General features: G+C 43.2%; 1 protein-coding gene across 2 annotated transcripts in view; it reads right to left on the bottom strand.

Annotated features, from left to right (window-relative positions):
* LOC110502603 (zinc finger CCHC domain-containing protein 24) overlaps window positions 1-15,034 on the bottom strand; it is a 73,728-nt gene that overhangs the window by 9,251 nt on the left and 49,443 nt on the right. The window contains exons 3-4 of one of the 2 annotated variants that reach the window (XM_036960232.1): window positions 6,374-6,538; window positions 4,608-4,733 (exon numbers count right to left, since the gene is read on the bottom strand). In XM_036960232.1, coding sequence (XP_036816127.1) covers window positions 4,608-4,733; window positions 6,374-6,538 — 291 coding nt within the window. The remainder of the gene's footprint in view (window positions 1-4,607; window positions 4,734-6,373; window positions 6,539-15,034) is intronic. The other variant, XM_021580774.2, reaches the window with a different exon arrangement.

Here is a 15,034-nt window from a genome sequence, read left to right as displayed (position 1 = left end):
CCCCCTCCTACATGCTATAATTCCCGAAAGAGGTCCAAGGCACATGTTTGCTGATATAAACCTGCATGAAAATACCAGCTACACCACTGGGAGTAATGGTTTGTTGGAAAGTATATGAAGGACAACAGAGGGTATCGTTCAGCGCCAACGGTTTGTTGGATGTCGATCACATACAATCCCTCAGCAATCATCTGCTTTCCCACCCATTGTTGTTACAGAGTTTTTTGTTATGATACTGTTATTTTTTCCAGACCGACAGTCTCAGACTGATTCTACAACTTGTCAAGACCATAGCCCGTATTCATAAAGTGTCTCTGATCTAAGCTTAGTATTTCCTATCAGATCACAATGAATATGATGATATGCACAGAGCGGATCAGATCCTAGATCAGCATTCCTACTCTGAGACACTTTATGGACAAAGGCCCAGGTTGCCAAGGACCAGAGCAAGAAGACAATGCAGCCAGCCTTCGCCTTGACTGTCTGCCACTAGCTTTAAAGGCTTATTGATAATAACATGAAATACATATCAAACACACCCACAATGTTAAGTTTGGCTTCCAAAATAGGATGTACTTGATGACAAAGTATATGTTTCGTAGGAAAAATGATCTGATAGTTAAACATCTTGGGTTTTGGACTGAAGGACTGCAATCTGTCCGGTTTGTCTGTGTATTTATTAAATGGATAAAACTGTTTTCATGATTAGTTTATTTTGAATGAATGCCACACATATTTTTCAATCCAAAACCAGATTCCATCCGGCCATAGATATCCGGATGCCTCTCTTAAAGTCATGAAATGTGAAAACTATAGAAGCACATAGACAGTCTAGAATACTATAACGTAAGGTAACTCATCTGTGATGGTAGATCTTATTGTTTCACTCTGATCTTGAGCCTGAACCAGTCAAAGACTCCTGGGACTAATGTGCTATTTGATGCTATTTAGAAGGTCAGGGCTCAGGTCAGGATAGCTTTATACCTCACCACCTAACAGGAACTGTTGAGGACATGAAGACTTGCAGTTTAAAGTGTATCTGGGAATCAGATACCAACATTGGAAGATAAGAAAAATACACAATGTTTAATTCATTTCCCTCAGTCCTTTCTGTTGGAGCCAAGCTCTGTGTGTGTGTGCGTGTGCGTATGTGTGTGTGTGTGTGTCTGCAGTACCTGGGGGTTAGTGGTTCATTCTCAAACGCTGACAGGGGGAAATATGTGAAGTGGGTGACATAGCAAATGTGTGGAATTTGCCCGTGAGTGTGGTGCTAGCCACAACACACACGCAAGCGTGCACACACACACAAACACACACACACACACACACACACACACACACACACACACACACACACACACACACACACACACACACACACACACAGAAATGAGCATGCTTTTCCCACAAGCTGTTTCCATCGAACAGAGACTTTTCTCTGCCGTTTTAAAAGACTGACTTTGGTGAGAATAATCACTGTGAATGCTGCGCTTAATGGTGATTTAATACATTCTCATCATCGGTTTGATCTGATGAAGTCGCCTGATATTGCTTGAAGCATTCTATCATAATATGAATATCTATGGTGTTGTGACCGTGACCATAGCTACAGTATAGTAGAACCCTGAATGGCATTGAAGAATGGATGAAGATCCATGCAAATCCTAATGTAGCTGTATGTCCAAATCCAAAGCAGCAAGCAACCCCTAGCCCCTATGCCCTTTCCCCTATGCCCTATGCACTTGTGCGCCTAGTCCCCTACACCAGTGGTAACCTATATTTTCTGAGCCAAGATCACTTTCTGATTCAAAATGCAGGCCGAGATCTACCGCTCAGATCATTTTTTAAACATGACTTGAAAAAACGTGCACTACCGTTCAAAAGTTTGAGGTCACTTAGAAAGGTCCTTGTTTTAGAAAGAAAAACACATTTTCTGTCCATTAAAATAACATCAAATTGATCCGAAATACAGTGTAAACATTGTTAAACACTGCAAATGACTATTGTAGCTGGAAGCGGCTGATTTTGAATGGAATGTCTATATAGACGTACAGAGGCCCATTATCAGCAACCATCACTCCTGTGCTCCAATGGCACATTGTGTTCGCTAATCCAAGTTTATCATTTTAAAAGGCTAATTGATCATTAGAAAACCCTTTTGCAATTATGTTAGCACAGCTGAAAACGGGACTTCTTTAGACTAGTTGAGTATCTGGAGCATCAGCATTTGTGGCCAGAAACAAAGGCCTTTCTTCTGAAACTCAGTCTATTCTTGTTCTAAGAAATGAAGGCTATTCCATGCGAGAAATTGCCAAGAAACTGAAGATCTCGTATAACGCGGTGTACTACTCCCTTCACAGAACAGCGCAAACCGTCTCTAACCAGAATAGAAAAGGAGTGGGAGGCCCTGGTGCACAACTGAGTAAGAGGACAAGTACATTAGAGTGTCTAGTTTGAGAAACAGACGCCTCACAAGTCCTCAACTGGCAGCTTCATTAAATAGTACCCTCAAAACACCAGTCTCAACGTCTACAGTGAAGAGGTGACTCCGGGTTGCTGGCCTTCTAGGCAGAGTTCCTCTGTCCAGTGTCTGTGTTCTTTTGCCCATCTTAATATTTTATTTTTATGGGCCAGTCTGAGATATAGCTTTTTCTTTGCAACTCTGCCTAGAAGGCCAGCATCTCGGAGTCGGCTCTTCACTGTTGACGTTGAGACGGGTGTTTTGCGGGTTAAAATATGTTAACATTTATCGGGGGGGTATGATATTTGTGCATCTGTACCTTTCTTACCCATCATTATTCGCGATTCATTCAGGATTGTCTGAAATCATGGTAGCAACCACATTAATGTTGAAGTGCTTAGAAATATATTATATTCTTATTTATCATAAAAGTGACTCCACAATGACACAATACATTATTTACCATTCATTTCTATTGGGCACAAAATAATCTGAAACACAACCAAAACAAATAGCCAAATAATCCAACATATTTGTAAAGTTACAAGCTTGATGTAGGCATTGCGTTCTATGAATATGGGACCAAATAATTAATACACATATAAATGAATTTGTCCCAATACTTTTGGTCCCCTAAAATGGGTGGACTATGTACATAAAGTGCTGTAAACAGTTCACCCGATATGGATGTAAATACCATACAATTAAAGCTGACAATCTGTACTTTAACCTCATAGTCATTGTTTGATTTCAAATCCAAATATGGGGAGTATAGAGCCAAAAGAAGAAAAAAAACGCTTCACTGTCCCAATAATTATGTAGGACACTGTATAACCATTTGTCCATTTGCTATCCAACCCTCAGATCTCAAAAAGTGCAAGAATTGTGGGTAGGGACTAGAGGTACATTTGAGTTTGGGCGATTATCCCAAACTCTGGGAGGGAGAAATAGCTAAAGTGGCCAATCATCACTATCGAGAAATACAATAGAATGTACTGTGCAGAGCCCAACAGCTACTTTCACTTTCCCATAAAGTTTTCTTGCCCTCTTTCAATAATGGTTTAAAGGGGCAATCTGGGATTCAAGCAACAACAATAACAAAGCAGTCACCTCGCCACTTGGTGGGATTGGGCTGGAGAAATGCAATACCAGGTTGCCCCTTTAATATCAGAGCGAGTGAAGATGTAGCCTCCTTGAGAAAAGGCATCTCCTTTCTGTCCAATTTAGCATTATTGCTAGAAGAGTGAATCGTGCATACTCTTTCCATAGTATGCGGGGTAGGTCTATGTCCCAAATGGTACCCTATTCCCTATATAGTACATTACTTTTGACCAGGGCCCAGGGAACTACAAGTTGGGCCTCCTGCAGCCAAAACTGTATTTTAAGTGGTGGAATTGACTGAATTTGAAATGAAAATATGACTAGATTGAGTGTGGAAGTTACATGTAATGTTTGGAACTGGGGAATTACGTCTGAAGCTCTTTCTCCCCTCTCAATTCTACAAACAAAACATTTACACATTTTCAAGTTAATTGAATGAAGGAATATTTAATGACAGTGATAATGATAATACAATTCTGGATGTCACATATTTGGACAGTTACTTATAACATCTAGTTAAACTGTTTCTTGGAGTTTATTGCTTTCGAGAGATTAATAGTTTAAGTGACAGAGCTCTGGGCCCATATTCACAAAGTGTCTCAGAGTAGTGTGAGGCCGTGTCTAGACTTGACAGTTCATGCAGCTTTAGTATTCTGATGATAGATTTCTGATCATGGAATTCCGAACATGTCATGCATCTATACCTACATTTAAATATGTCTACTGTGTCCACAATGTGTCCGGATTCCCTTATCCTGCGCTATATTAAAATGGCAGCATGCATTCTACAAACGGTAGAATAGGACAAATATGTTAATACCTCAGACAACAGATGCCAGTAGCTAACTACTGTAGCTACTAACCTCTGTAGCTAGCCAGCAAGCAAAGCTAAAGGGATTGCATACGGGTTAGCATAACTACCCAAGCAATTATTTTTTTAAATAAATATTAGCTAGCTGGCTAGCATTTATGAGGCCAGCAAACACGTTCCTCGCATGCTAGGAACGTATTTCCTCCAACATTATAATGAAAATGTGTCACCAACTGTATGCGCTTTCGGTAGCCTGATTGCGTCCAGACAAGAGCATGTGAGCAGAGTTGAGTGGTTGGAAATCCCGTTCCAGCGCTCCATGTCCTTTCCAACCACTCTGCTAAGAACCGCTCCGCGCTCCTAGAAAAAAACAAATACCACTCCAAATTCACTCCATTCATTAACATCACAACTTAACCAACAGAGAATAACGGAGAATATCCTCTCCACACTTGACGAGCCACTGGGGATGCTAAACACCCGTTTGGCTCCTCTTGCCAGGCTGGGCAGAGATGCAGAGTTATATATATATATTTTTCTATAGGTTGGCCTAAAGTTTTTTAGGTAAAATAACCCAAATCAAAACAGAAAGCTCATTGAACGTGAGAATATGCCAGGCCTATTGGGCCAAAATCAATGATGGCCTATTGAATAGATAATATAACAAAAATGAACAAAACGTTTAATTAAGAGATCAGATTTTTGGTTTATAAATACTTTGCTACAATGACACACTTACTTATCTACCCAACTCGTTCCTTTCTTTTAGCATGTGCACATAGTAAGTACACCATCATGCTTCTAGATACGTGTCTTTTCAGATTCCACAAAGATTCTTCATCACCGCACTCCCTCTCTTGCTCTTGGTCCTCATCTTTGTAAGTCCCCTTGATCTTCCGCCTGTGCATTTAATCAGTTTCTTTATGAAAATATTTAGCAAACTCCATGACAGTAGGTAAAGCAAGGGGTTACCGCAGCCCACAAGTAGACTACAAATGCATACTGGGCCGAGCATGCCCTGAGCTCGTGGGGTGCTACTGGAGCGAAATTGTGGGCGAGAAGGCCGATGCTCAAGCCTTTGGGAATCTCGCCCCACTCTCCACTCAAATTGGGTACGCTCTGCTCCTTGCTCCGCTCCAGCTCTGCTCACATACTCTGGTCCAGACTGAGGAGAAATTCGCACACAATGCATCCCTGACCACCTCCTGAAGTGGTGAGCCAGATCTAAACACAATCAGACCACAAAGCCACCCATCTTTTCAATGCAATCTTCTATTTCGGATAGCAAAAGTCGCATGTAAGTGTCAAGTGTAGACACGACACGACACGACCTAAAATTATTTTAGGAGCATTTATATCTAGGATCAGGTCCCAGCCGTCCATATAATCTAAATCATTGTAATCTTAAAGCCAAACTGATTCTAGATCAGCACTCTTACTTTACTCTGAGGCTCTTTTTTTTGACTATATTTTAATCAGGCAAGTTGGGAACAGCCTACAAAATGTAAGCAGCCACAGGTTTCGCGTCCAAAATAGCACCCTTATACCATAGTCAAAACTAGTGTACTGCATAGGGAATAGGAAGCCATTTGGGACATTTCCCTCCCTGTATCTGGACGTTATTAGGCCTGTTATTTCACCATTAAAACAAATGTAGCTTCAACACACCCCTCCGTTTATACACTTTCCCTTACAAACCCCTGACTATAGAGGTTGAGTTGTCAAACCATATTCTGAGTGTTTTGTAATAATGATTAAGAACGCTTTGCATATTTTTTCCATAACATACAAAATTACTCCATCACACACACACACACACACACACACACACACACACACACACACACACACACACACACACACACACACACACACACACACACACACACACACACACACACACACACACACACACACACACACACACACACACACACACACAAACACCCCATGCACAACTGCACACATATGCGCACGTGCACACACATACGCTGTCCTACCTGCTTGTGTGGGTAGACGTTGATATGGCACTTGATACATTCTTGTCCCATGTTGGCCCAGGAGTTACCGCTCATCCACTTCCTCTTACACTTGGGACATTTGTACTCTCCGAAACACCTCTTCTTCCCCTGGTATGGCGTTAGACCCTCACCTTTAGGCCGTGCCTGGGAGGACAAAATAGAGAGGTTTAGATTGTATCTTAAGATACACTACACATGTTTATGGAAACTCGCTTATCATAAATCGAATTCCAAAATAATGGGTATTCATTTGGAGTTGGTCCCCCTTTGCTGCTATAACAGCCTCCACTCGTCTGGAAAGGCATTTCACTAGATGTTGGAACATTGCTGTGGGGACTTGCTTCCATTCAGCCACAAGAGCATTAGTGAGGTCAGCACTGATGTTGGGCGATTAGGCCTGGCTTTGCAATCGGAGTTCCAATTTATCCCAAAGGTGTTCGATGGGGTTAAGGTCCGGGCTCTGTGCAGGCCAGTCAAGTTCTTCCACACCTATCTCGACAAAACATTTCTGTTTGGACTTTGCTTTGTGCACGCATAGTGATTTATCCACACATGTATTGTCATGCTGAAACAGGAAAGGGCCTTCCCCAAACTGTTGCCACAAAGTTGGAAGCACAGAATCGTCTAGAATGTCATTGTATGCGGTAGTGTTAAGATTTCCCTTCACTGGAACTAAGGGGCCTAGCCCAAACTATGAAAAATAGCCCCAGACCCTAATTCCTCTTCCACCAAACTTTTCAGTTGGCACTATGCATTCTGGAAGATATCGTTCTCCTGGCATCCGCCAGACTCCGATTCGTCCGTCGGACTGATAGATGGTGAAGCGTGATTCATCACTCCAGAGAACGCATTTCAACTGCTCCAGAGTCCAATGGCAGCGAGCTCTCAACCACTCCAGTCAACGGTTAGCATTGCGCATGGTGATCTTAGGCTTGTGTGTGGCTGCTTGGCCATGGAAACCCATTTCATGAAGCTCCCAACAAACAGTTACTGTACTGACGTTGCTTCCAGAGGTAGTTTGGAACTCGGTAGTGAGTGTTGCAACCGAGGACAGACGATTTTTATGCGCTACGCACTTCAGAACTTGGCCCCCCCGTTCTGTGAGATTGTGTGGACTACCACATCGCGACTGAGCCATTGTTGCTCCTAGATGTTTCCACTTCACAATAACAGCAGTTACAGTTGACCGGGGAAGCTCTAACAGGGCAGACATTTGACAAACTGACTTGTTGGAAAGGTGGCATCCTTTGACTGCGCCATGTTGAAAGTCACTGAGCTCTTTAGTACGAGCCATTATGCTGCCAATGTTTGGCTATGGAGATTGCATGGCTGTGTGCTCCATTTAATACACCTGTGAGCAACAGTGGTGGCTGAAATAGCAGAATCCACTCATTTGAAGTGTGTCCACATACTTTTGGCCATGGTCAGAAGGTCAGAAGGTCAAGGTCCCTGAAACAAATGGTGAGAACACAAAAGAGATAAAGACTGATGCAAAAAGTTTACTTAACTAATGCTACCCTTTTTGTTCTTTATTTTTTGGGGGGTGCTTATATTTTTCCTATGCATGCAGCATATTGTAACATTTAGAGAGCTGAGAAACTGAGACTGAGAGAGGAGAAGGGTTTTCGGCCACACTCTGTCTCACACACACAGACAAACGCACACTCCGCCAGCCATGAAATGAAGCTTGCGAGAGGTTAATATCCCTGGGAGGGGCTCCTCCTCATCATACTACTGAGTTCATACGGTCTTCGTCCCAAATGACACCATAGTCTCTATATAGCGCACTACTTTTAACCAGGGCCCAAATGGCTCTGGTCAAAAGTAGTACGCTATATAGGGAATAGGGTGCCATTTGTGACGCAACTCCATACTGGCAGTGGTTCATCTAAGCCAGGCTACTACAACAGCAACAAGGGTAAAAGTCTCATTTTCCCCCTAGAGTGTCGCAAACAAAAGCACGTTTGATGTCATTGTGGGGATAAATCACTATGAGTGCGTATGTCCTGCCAAAACGAACTAATTAGGGAGCTTGACTGGCGTCGGCTGATCTCCCACTGGCTGATGGCTGATGTGTTCGGCTGATGTCATGTTGGATTCTGAACCCCACCCATCAGATGCAAATCCCTGTATACTACAACCTACTCTAGTAATAAAACAAACACTTCTTCTCAAGGATCCCTAAGAATGCACTTTTTTGTTCCAGCCAAGCACTAGCACACCCGATTCAACTAGTCAACAAACCACCAAGCCCATGATTAGTTGTTAAGGCTTGTTTTCTTACAAGGCAGAGCGAATTGCCAAAAGCTGGTCCCAGATTTCAGGGAGAGGGCAGAGAGGCGAGAGAATTCAGGGGGTAGACAGTGTTATAAAGAGGTGGAGAGGTCTGTAGGGAGGTGGGAAGATGTGTGTGTGTGTGTGTGTGTGTGTGTGTGTTTGTGTGTGTGTGTGTATGTGTGTGTGTGTTTGTGTGCATGCATCTATGTATAGGAGTTTAGGGGGGTTGAGAGAGGTGGTAGATGTATACCTCTGGTCCCGTCCGTCCAGTGTGAGTAATGCAAAGCTTAATCATCAGCATCTGGTCCAGTGTAAACCTACGCCAGCGCCTTGCGTCATTGAGGACGAGCAGCCAAGGCCTCACTATGATAGGCTGCCACTATCCAGCAGCTCACTATGATAGGCTGTTACTGTCCAGGGGTTCAACAACAACATGACATTGACCTTAACCACCGTCAACACAACATCTCCCTCTGTAACAGAGAAGGAGCGAGAGAGGGAGATGGAAGAAGGGAGGGATTGAGGAGAGAGAAAGAGAGAGAAAGAGAGAGCGAGCGAGCGATAGAGAGAGAACAGCTGGAAACGGTGACATGGCCTGGCTCTAAGACCGGCAGTCCATACGCATGAAAGGCAACGCTCTGACGCAATCACAAACAACGTCATGGTAAGACGTTATTTGGACAGTCCCAAGGCCGGCTTTAACCTTTTGGGGACCCTAAGTGAGATTTGGTGTGTAGGTATTTTATAACAAATTTCATGCAATTCTACAACTTTTTCCATGGTAAAGAGAGACATTCTTGCAGTTTTAATGCTAATTTCCTACAATTCTACACATTTTGTAATGACTTATGCCATGTTAATGATATCTGAGTGAGAGTGACTAACAAAATCAATGGGGGCCCCCTGTCAAAACAAGAGAAAAACTGCTGATGCACAACCAAATTTCAAACTTGCACCTATTATTCTAACTCCGGGGAACCTAATATGAGCGCTTATGCCTGGAGCCCCAGACAGTCCCCTCCAAACGATCTTACAAGGAATGTTTTGACCAACTCCAGTAAGCAGAGGCTGTCAGATATTTGTCAAATGTAATCTGTTATTTGCAACATATTGGGCCAGTAACCGAAAGGTTTGAATACCCGAGCCAACAAGGTGAAAAATCTGTGTCCTTGAGCAAGGCACTTAACCCTAATTTGCTTCAGGGGTGCTGTACTACTATGACTGACCCTGTAAAACAACACATTTCACTGCATGGTGTATGTGACAATATATATATATATATATATATATATATATACATATTTTTTTTTACATATTATGTTATCATTGTAATCTAAAAAGCAAAACTTATCCTAAATCAACACTCCTGCTCTGAGATGCTTTGTGAAAACTCTGATGTCCTCTCCTGACTAGAGTTGCAAAATTCTGGGAACCTTCAATAAAGTCTCAGGTTCTCCAGAAATACTAGTTGGAGGATTCTGTACTTCCTGCTTTTTCCTCCAATCTGGGATTTGGCGAAAAATGGGGAATTTATTGAAAGTTCCCAGAATTTTGGAACCCTACTCCTGACCATCACAAGTTATCTGTCAATGCTCCATGTAGTAGATCATCCTTCTACTCTCCTTGCAGAGCTGTAGCTCTAGCACTGTCTATCTCTGGCTATGTACTGCTATACTGCTTACAGTATAAAATAATATATGCCATTTAGCAGAAGCTTTTATCCAAAGCAACTTACAGTCATGCATGAATTCATTTAACCTATGGGTGGTCCCGGGAATCAAACCCACTACCCTGGCATTATAAGCGCCATGCTCTACCAACTGAGCTACAACGGACCACCCCTGAATGCATTATGTATGTGTTATGTATGTGTTATGTACGTGTTATGAGATCCTCATGTAGTCACTTTATTGAACACCGTAGAAACCCCACTACTCATCACTCCTCGGTGCTCCATGTAGTAGATTTCTCTATGTTCTAATTTCTATATTCTCCATATAGCTCTGTTTCTGGGCCAGTAGATGCACATGATACTGTGTTTACAGCACAGACAGGCTGACCTGTATTGTCTACACCAGGTTTCAGATCAACTCAAAAACACCCGCACAACAGACTCCCTGATCAACATCAAGACATCCTCAGTTAGGAGCTACAGGTGGGAAAGGCAGAGACACACAGCCGATGGTGCAAGACCAGATATTATACATTACTAGTGCCTGGAGTTATTCCTAGTCTGGTCATATGGCCAAGGTAACTCCTTGTTCAGTGATCAGGGACAACGAGTGAAGAACCACAACCATGTCGTAACAAAAGGTGGATGTTTAGAAGTAGTACTGGGACTTTTTTCCTGACCACGTGACAGAACTAGAGGTCAGAGTTTCTATTTCTCCTCTTCAGGTCACATGGTCAACATAAACTCCTGATACTTCCATTCAATGACAAACACATGGTCAAATGTTGGGTCGTGAACAATTGTCAAATTGGCACGAAGACTGCAGACCTCAGTAAGACCCCTGGGCCCAGTCTTTGCAGTGCTGGTGTCAATCAACACAGTGGGAGGATGTCGTTAGAGTCTGTCTAACACACCAAGCCTGACACGGAGGTCTGAGGCTACGGAGGACCATAGGTTTAGTCTGCGTCCCAAATGCACCCTATTCCCTATATAGTGAACTACTTTTGACCAGGGCCTATAGTGCTCGGGTCAAAAGCAGTGCACTATGTATGGAATAGGGTGCCATTTGGGACGCATATTCCTGCATTCCAGTGGTCACTTGAGAACACAAACACTAGGGGAGGAATGTACTAAAAACATTTAGTGTCAGTTAGCTAGGTACCATAGGACCATTCCACTAGCGTCAGCAGAGGACAATACTCTGATCCAGTTGTTATTGTTTTTTCCATCAATAATACAAGAAAACCGAGAGTAGTGACTTTGTGCATAATAATATGGGGTTTGCAAATGATCAAAAGTACTTAAAGGCGCGTGTGTGTGTGTGTGTGTGTGTGTGTGTGTGTGTGTGTGTGTGTGTGGCAGATAATCATTGTTTATGTCCCTGCCTCTGACCCTTGTGTGCAAAGATAACGGTCAGTGTGTTTAGATGGAACAGACCGCGTGTGTTTCTGTGTGTCCACAGGGGTGGGACTTTCGCAACACTACTACAACCAGTGGGCTGTGCAGTCAGCCACATCCTGAGAACCACAACACAGCAGGCAGGGCTGTGACTCATCACACACACCTCCCCATCAGCACACATTCTTCAGGAACACACACACGCAGGCAAGCACACACACAGACACACACATATCCCCATTACCTTACACATACACAGGTGTTCATACACTCCCCTGTACTTCTACTCACAGCTCCTACAGATAGACTTCCATAACAGCACAGGACTAACGAACAGAAATAGAACATTGAGATCAGACAGTAAACGGTAGGCTAAAGAGAGAAGGAGAGAGTGACAGAGGTAGACATACAGTAAACACAGATGGAATGAGAGTAAGACAAAGAAGGATAGTGGTTGAGAGAGTGAGAGAAGGAGAAAGGGACAGATAGAGACAGAGGAGTAAAGACAAAGCAAAGGACAGAGAAGGATTGAAGTTGAGAGAGTGAGTGATAGGTATACTCAACAAAAATATGAATACAACATGTAAAGTGTTGGTCCCATGTTTCATGAGCTGAAATAAAAGAACCCCCGAAATGTTCCATATACACAAAAAATGACTTTTTCTCAAATTTTGTGCACACATTTGTTTACATCCCTGTTAGTAAACATTTCTCCTTTGCCAAGATAATCCACTTGACAGGTGTGGTATATCAACAGCATGATCATTACACAGGTGCATCTTGTGTGGGTACAATAAAATGACACTAAAATGCTCAGTTTTGTCACACAACACAATGACGCAGATGTCTCAAGTTGAGGGAACGTGCAATTTCCATGCTGACTGCAGAAATATCCACCAGAGCTGTTGCCAGATTGAATGTTGAATGTTCATTTCTTTACCATAAGCCGCTTTCAACGTTGTTTTAGAGAAACTGGCAGTACGTCCAACCGGCCTCACAACCGCAGACCAAGTGTAACCCCCCCCCCCCCCCCCCCCCCCCCCAGCCAAGGACCTCCACATCCAGCTTCTTCACCTGCAGGATCGTCTGAGGCCAGCCAACTGGACAGCTGATGAAACTGTGGGTTTGTACAACCGAGGAAATTCTGCACAAACTGTTAGAAACAGTCTCAGGGAAGCTCATCTGCGTGCTCGTCATCCTCACCAGGGTATTGACCTGACTGCTGTTTGGCATCGTAATCGACTTCAGTGGGAAAATGCTCACCGTCGATGGCCACTGGCACGCTGGAGAAGTGTGATCTTCACGGATTAATCCTGTACCGGGCAGATGGCAGACAGCGTGTATGGCGTCAGGTGGGCGAAAAGCTTGCTGATGTCAACGTTGTGAACAGAGTGCCCCATGGTGGCAGTGGGGTTATGGTATGGGCAGATATAAGCTACAGACAATGAACACAATTGCATTTTATCGATGGCAATTTGAACGCACAGAGATACCCTGACGAGATCCTGAGGCCCATTGTCGTGCCATTGATCTGCCGCCATCACCTCATGTTTCAGCATGATCATGCAAGGGCCCATGGCGCAAGAATCTGTACACAAAAGCAGAAAATGTCCCAGTTCTTCCATGGCCTGCATACTCACCAGACATGTTACCTAATGAACAAGTTTGGGATTCTCTGGGTCGATGTGTGCGACAGTGTGTTCACGTTCCCACCAATATACAGGAACTTCACACAGCCATTGAAGAGGAGTGGGACAACATTCCACAGGCCACAATTAACAGCCTGATGAACTCTGTGAGAAGGAGATGAGTCGCGCTGCTTGAGGCAAATGGTGGTTTTCTGATCCACGCCCATATCTTTTTTTGGGGGGGGTATCTGTGACCAAGTCTGCATTCTCGGTCATGTGAAATCCATAGATTAGGGCCTAATGAATTTATTTAAATTGACTGATTTCCTTATTTGAACTGTAACTCAATAAAATCCTTGAAATTGTTGTAATGTTTATGCGTTTATATTTTTGTTCAGTAAAAATAGAAAGAGACGGGTGAGAGAGATGTAGATTTAAAACCCACTGCTCTCCTTCCAGCTGTGTTCCCTAAGGGGTCCTGCAGATGTACCACCCCCCACACTAACTGGACAAATACCACAGGCCTACAGTCATCAGTGCCAGCTGGGTAGTAGAGAGGCCCAACAATCAAGCCCTCCCGGACTGCCGAGGGGGAGGGAAGTGGAGCGAGGAAGGAGGGGTGGGAAATTGAAAGCAGATGGCCACCATAGGGGCAGAACATGAGAGAAAAACAGATTTGTTGTAAAAATCTCTGCTCTGCTTTGAATTAAGCCATTAAGTTACAGAGAGAAAGATAAAATAGCGCTAACCAACCAACAACTGTAGCTGTGGCCACAAGTGGAGTAAATCGAAGTCATTGCGATGTGGAGGAATGTAGAATGTAGAAAACATGTCACCCCCACATTCTGAAATTGCATTTTTGTCCCCCACAGTTTTATAATTGGAATGTGATACAAAACAAGAAGCCTCCGTGTGGTCGGGTAGAATGTTTGGAGTGTTTATCCGACTGGATAAAAAAATATATAGAAATAATTATGTCCCCCCCACTTCTAAAACCAAAGTTACGCCCCTGCGTTTGAGTATCATTAATACTGTCTATAGTTAGATGACAGAGAGAAAGAAAATAGAGAGGAAGCCAATAGAACATACAAATTGTATCCGGAGTTCTGCAAACGATAATGTTTTCACGTCCACCTTAGTGTCAGGAGTTTCTTCCAAACTATGTGACCTGACTAGGAAAAGCTAGGGCTTGTGTTTGGCCTGACTCCTAGTGGTTAAATCAGGTGTGATGGAGCTGGGCTAGAACTAAAATGTGCATTACTCAGAAATGCATTGAGAAACACTTTTAGACCACTCATTAAAATAAATATATTACTAATAGGGATGTTGAGAGATTTAATTAACTCATACTTTTAGGTTCAGATGAGTAAATTCAGCTCTCAACATTTGTACCGTTCAGACTGTATTTGGACCACACATTAAACTCTGACTTTTTAGAAGATGAAGAGGTATTCCGACCAGGCATTGAACTCATGGTACTCTGAGGTTGAAGAGGTATTCCGACCAGGCATTGAACTCATGGTACTCTGAGGTTGAAGAGTTATTCCGACCAGACATTGAACTCACGGTACTCTGAGGTTGAAGAGGTATTGGGGGGCGCCAAGAAAGACAGAGAGTGAGAGAGAAAGTTAAAGAGACAGACAGAGAGTTGGAGAGAAAGAAAGA

The sequence above is a fragment of the Oncorhynchus mykiss genome, chromosome 23, assembly GCF_013265735.2.
Source record: "Oncorhynchus mykiss isolate Arlee chromosome 23, USDA_OmykA_1.1, whole genome shotgun sequence".
Taxonomy (NCBI): domain Eukaryota; kingdom Metazoa; phylum Chordata; class Actinopteri; order Salmoniformes; family Salmonidae; genus Oncorhynchus; species Oncorhynchus mykiss.
The sequence above is the reverse complement of the archived record's forward strand: the minus strand, read 5'-3'. Positions and strand labels throughout refer to the sequence as shown.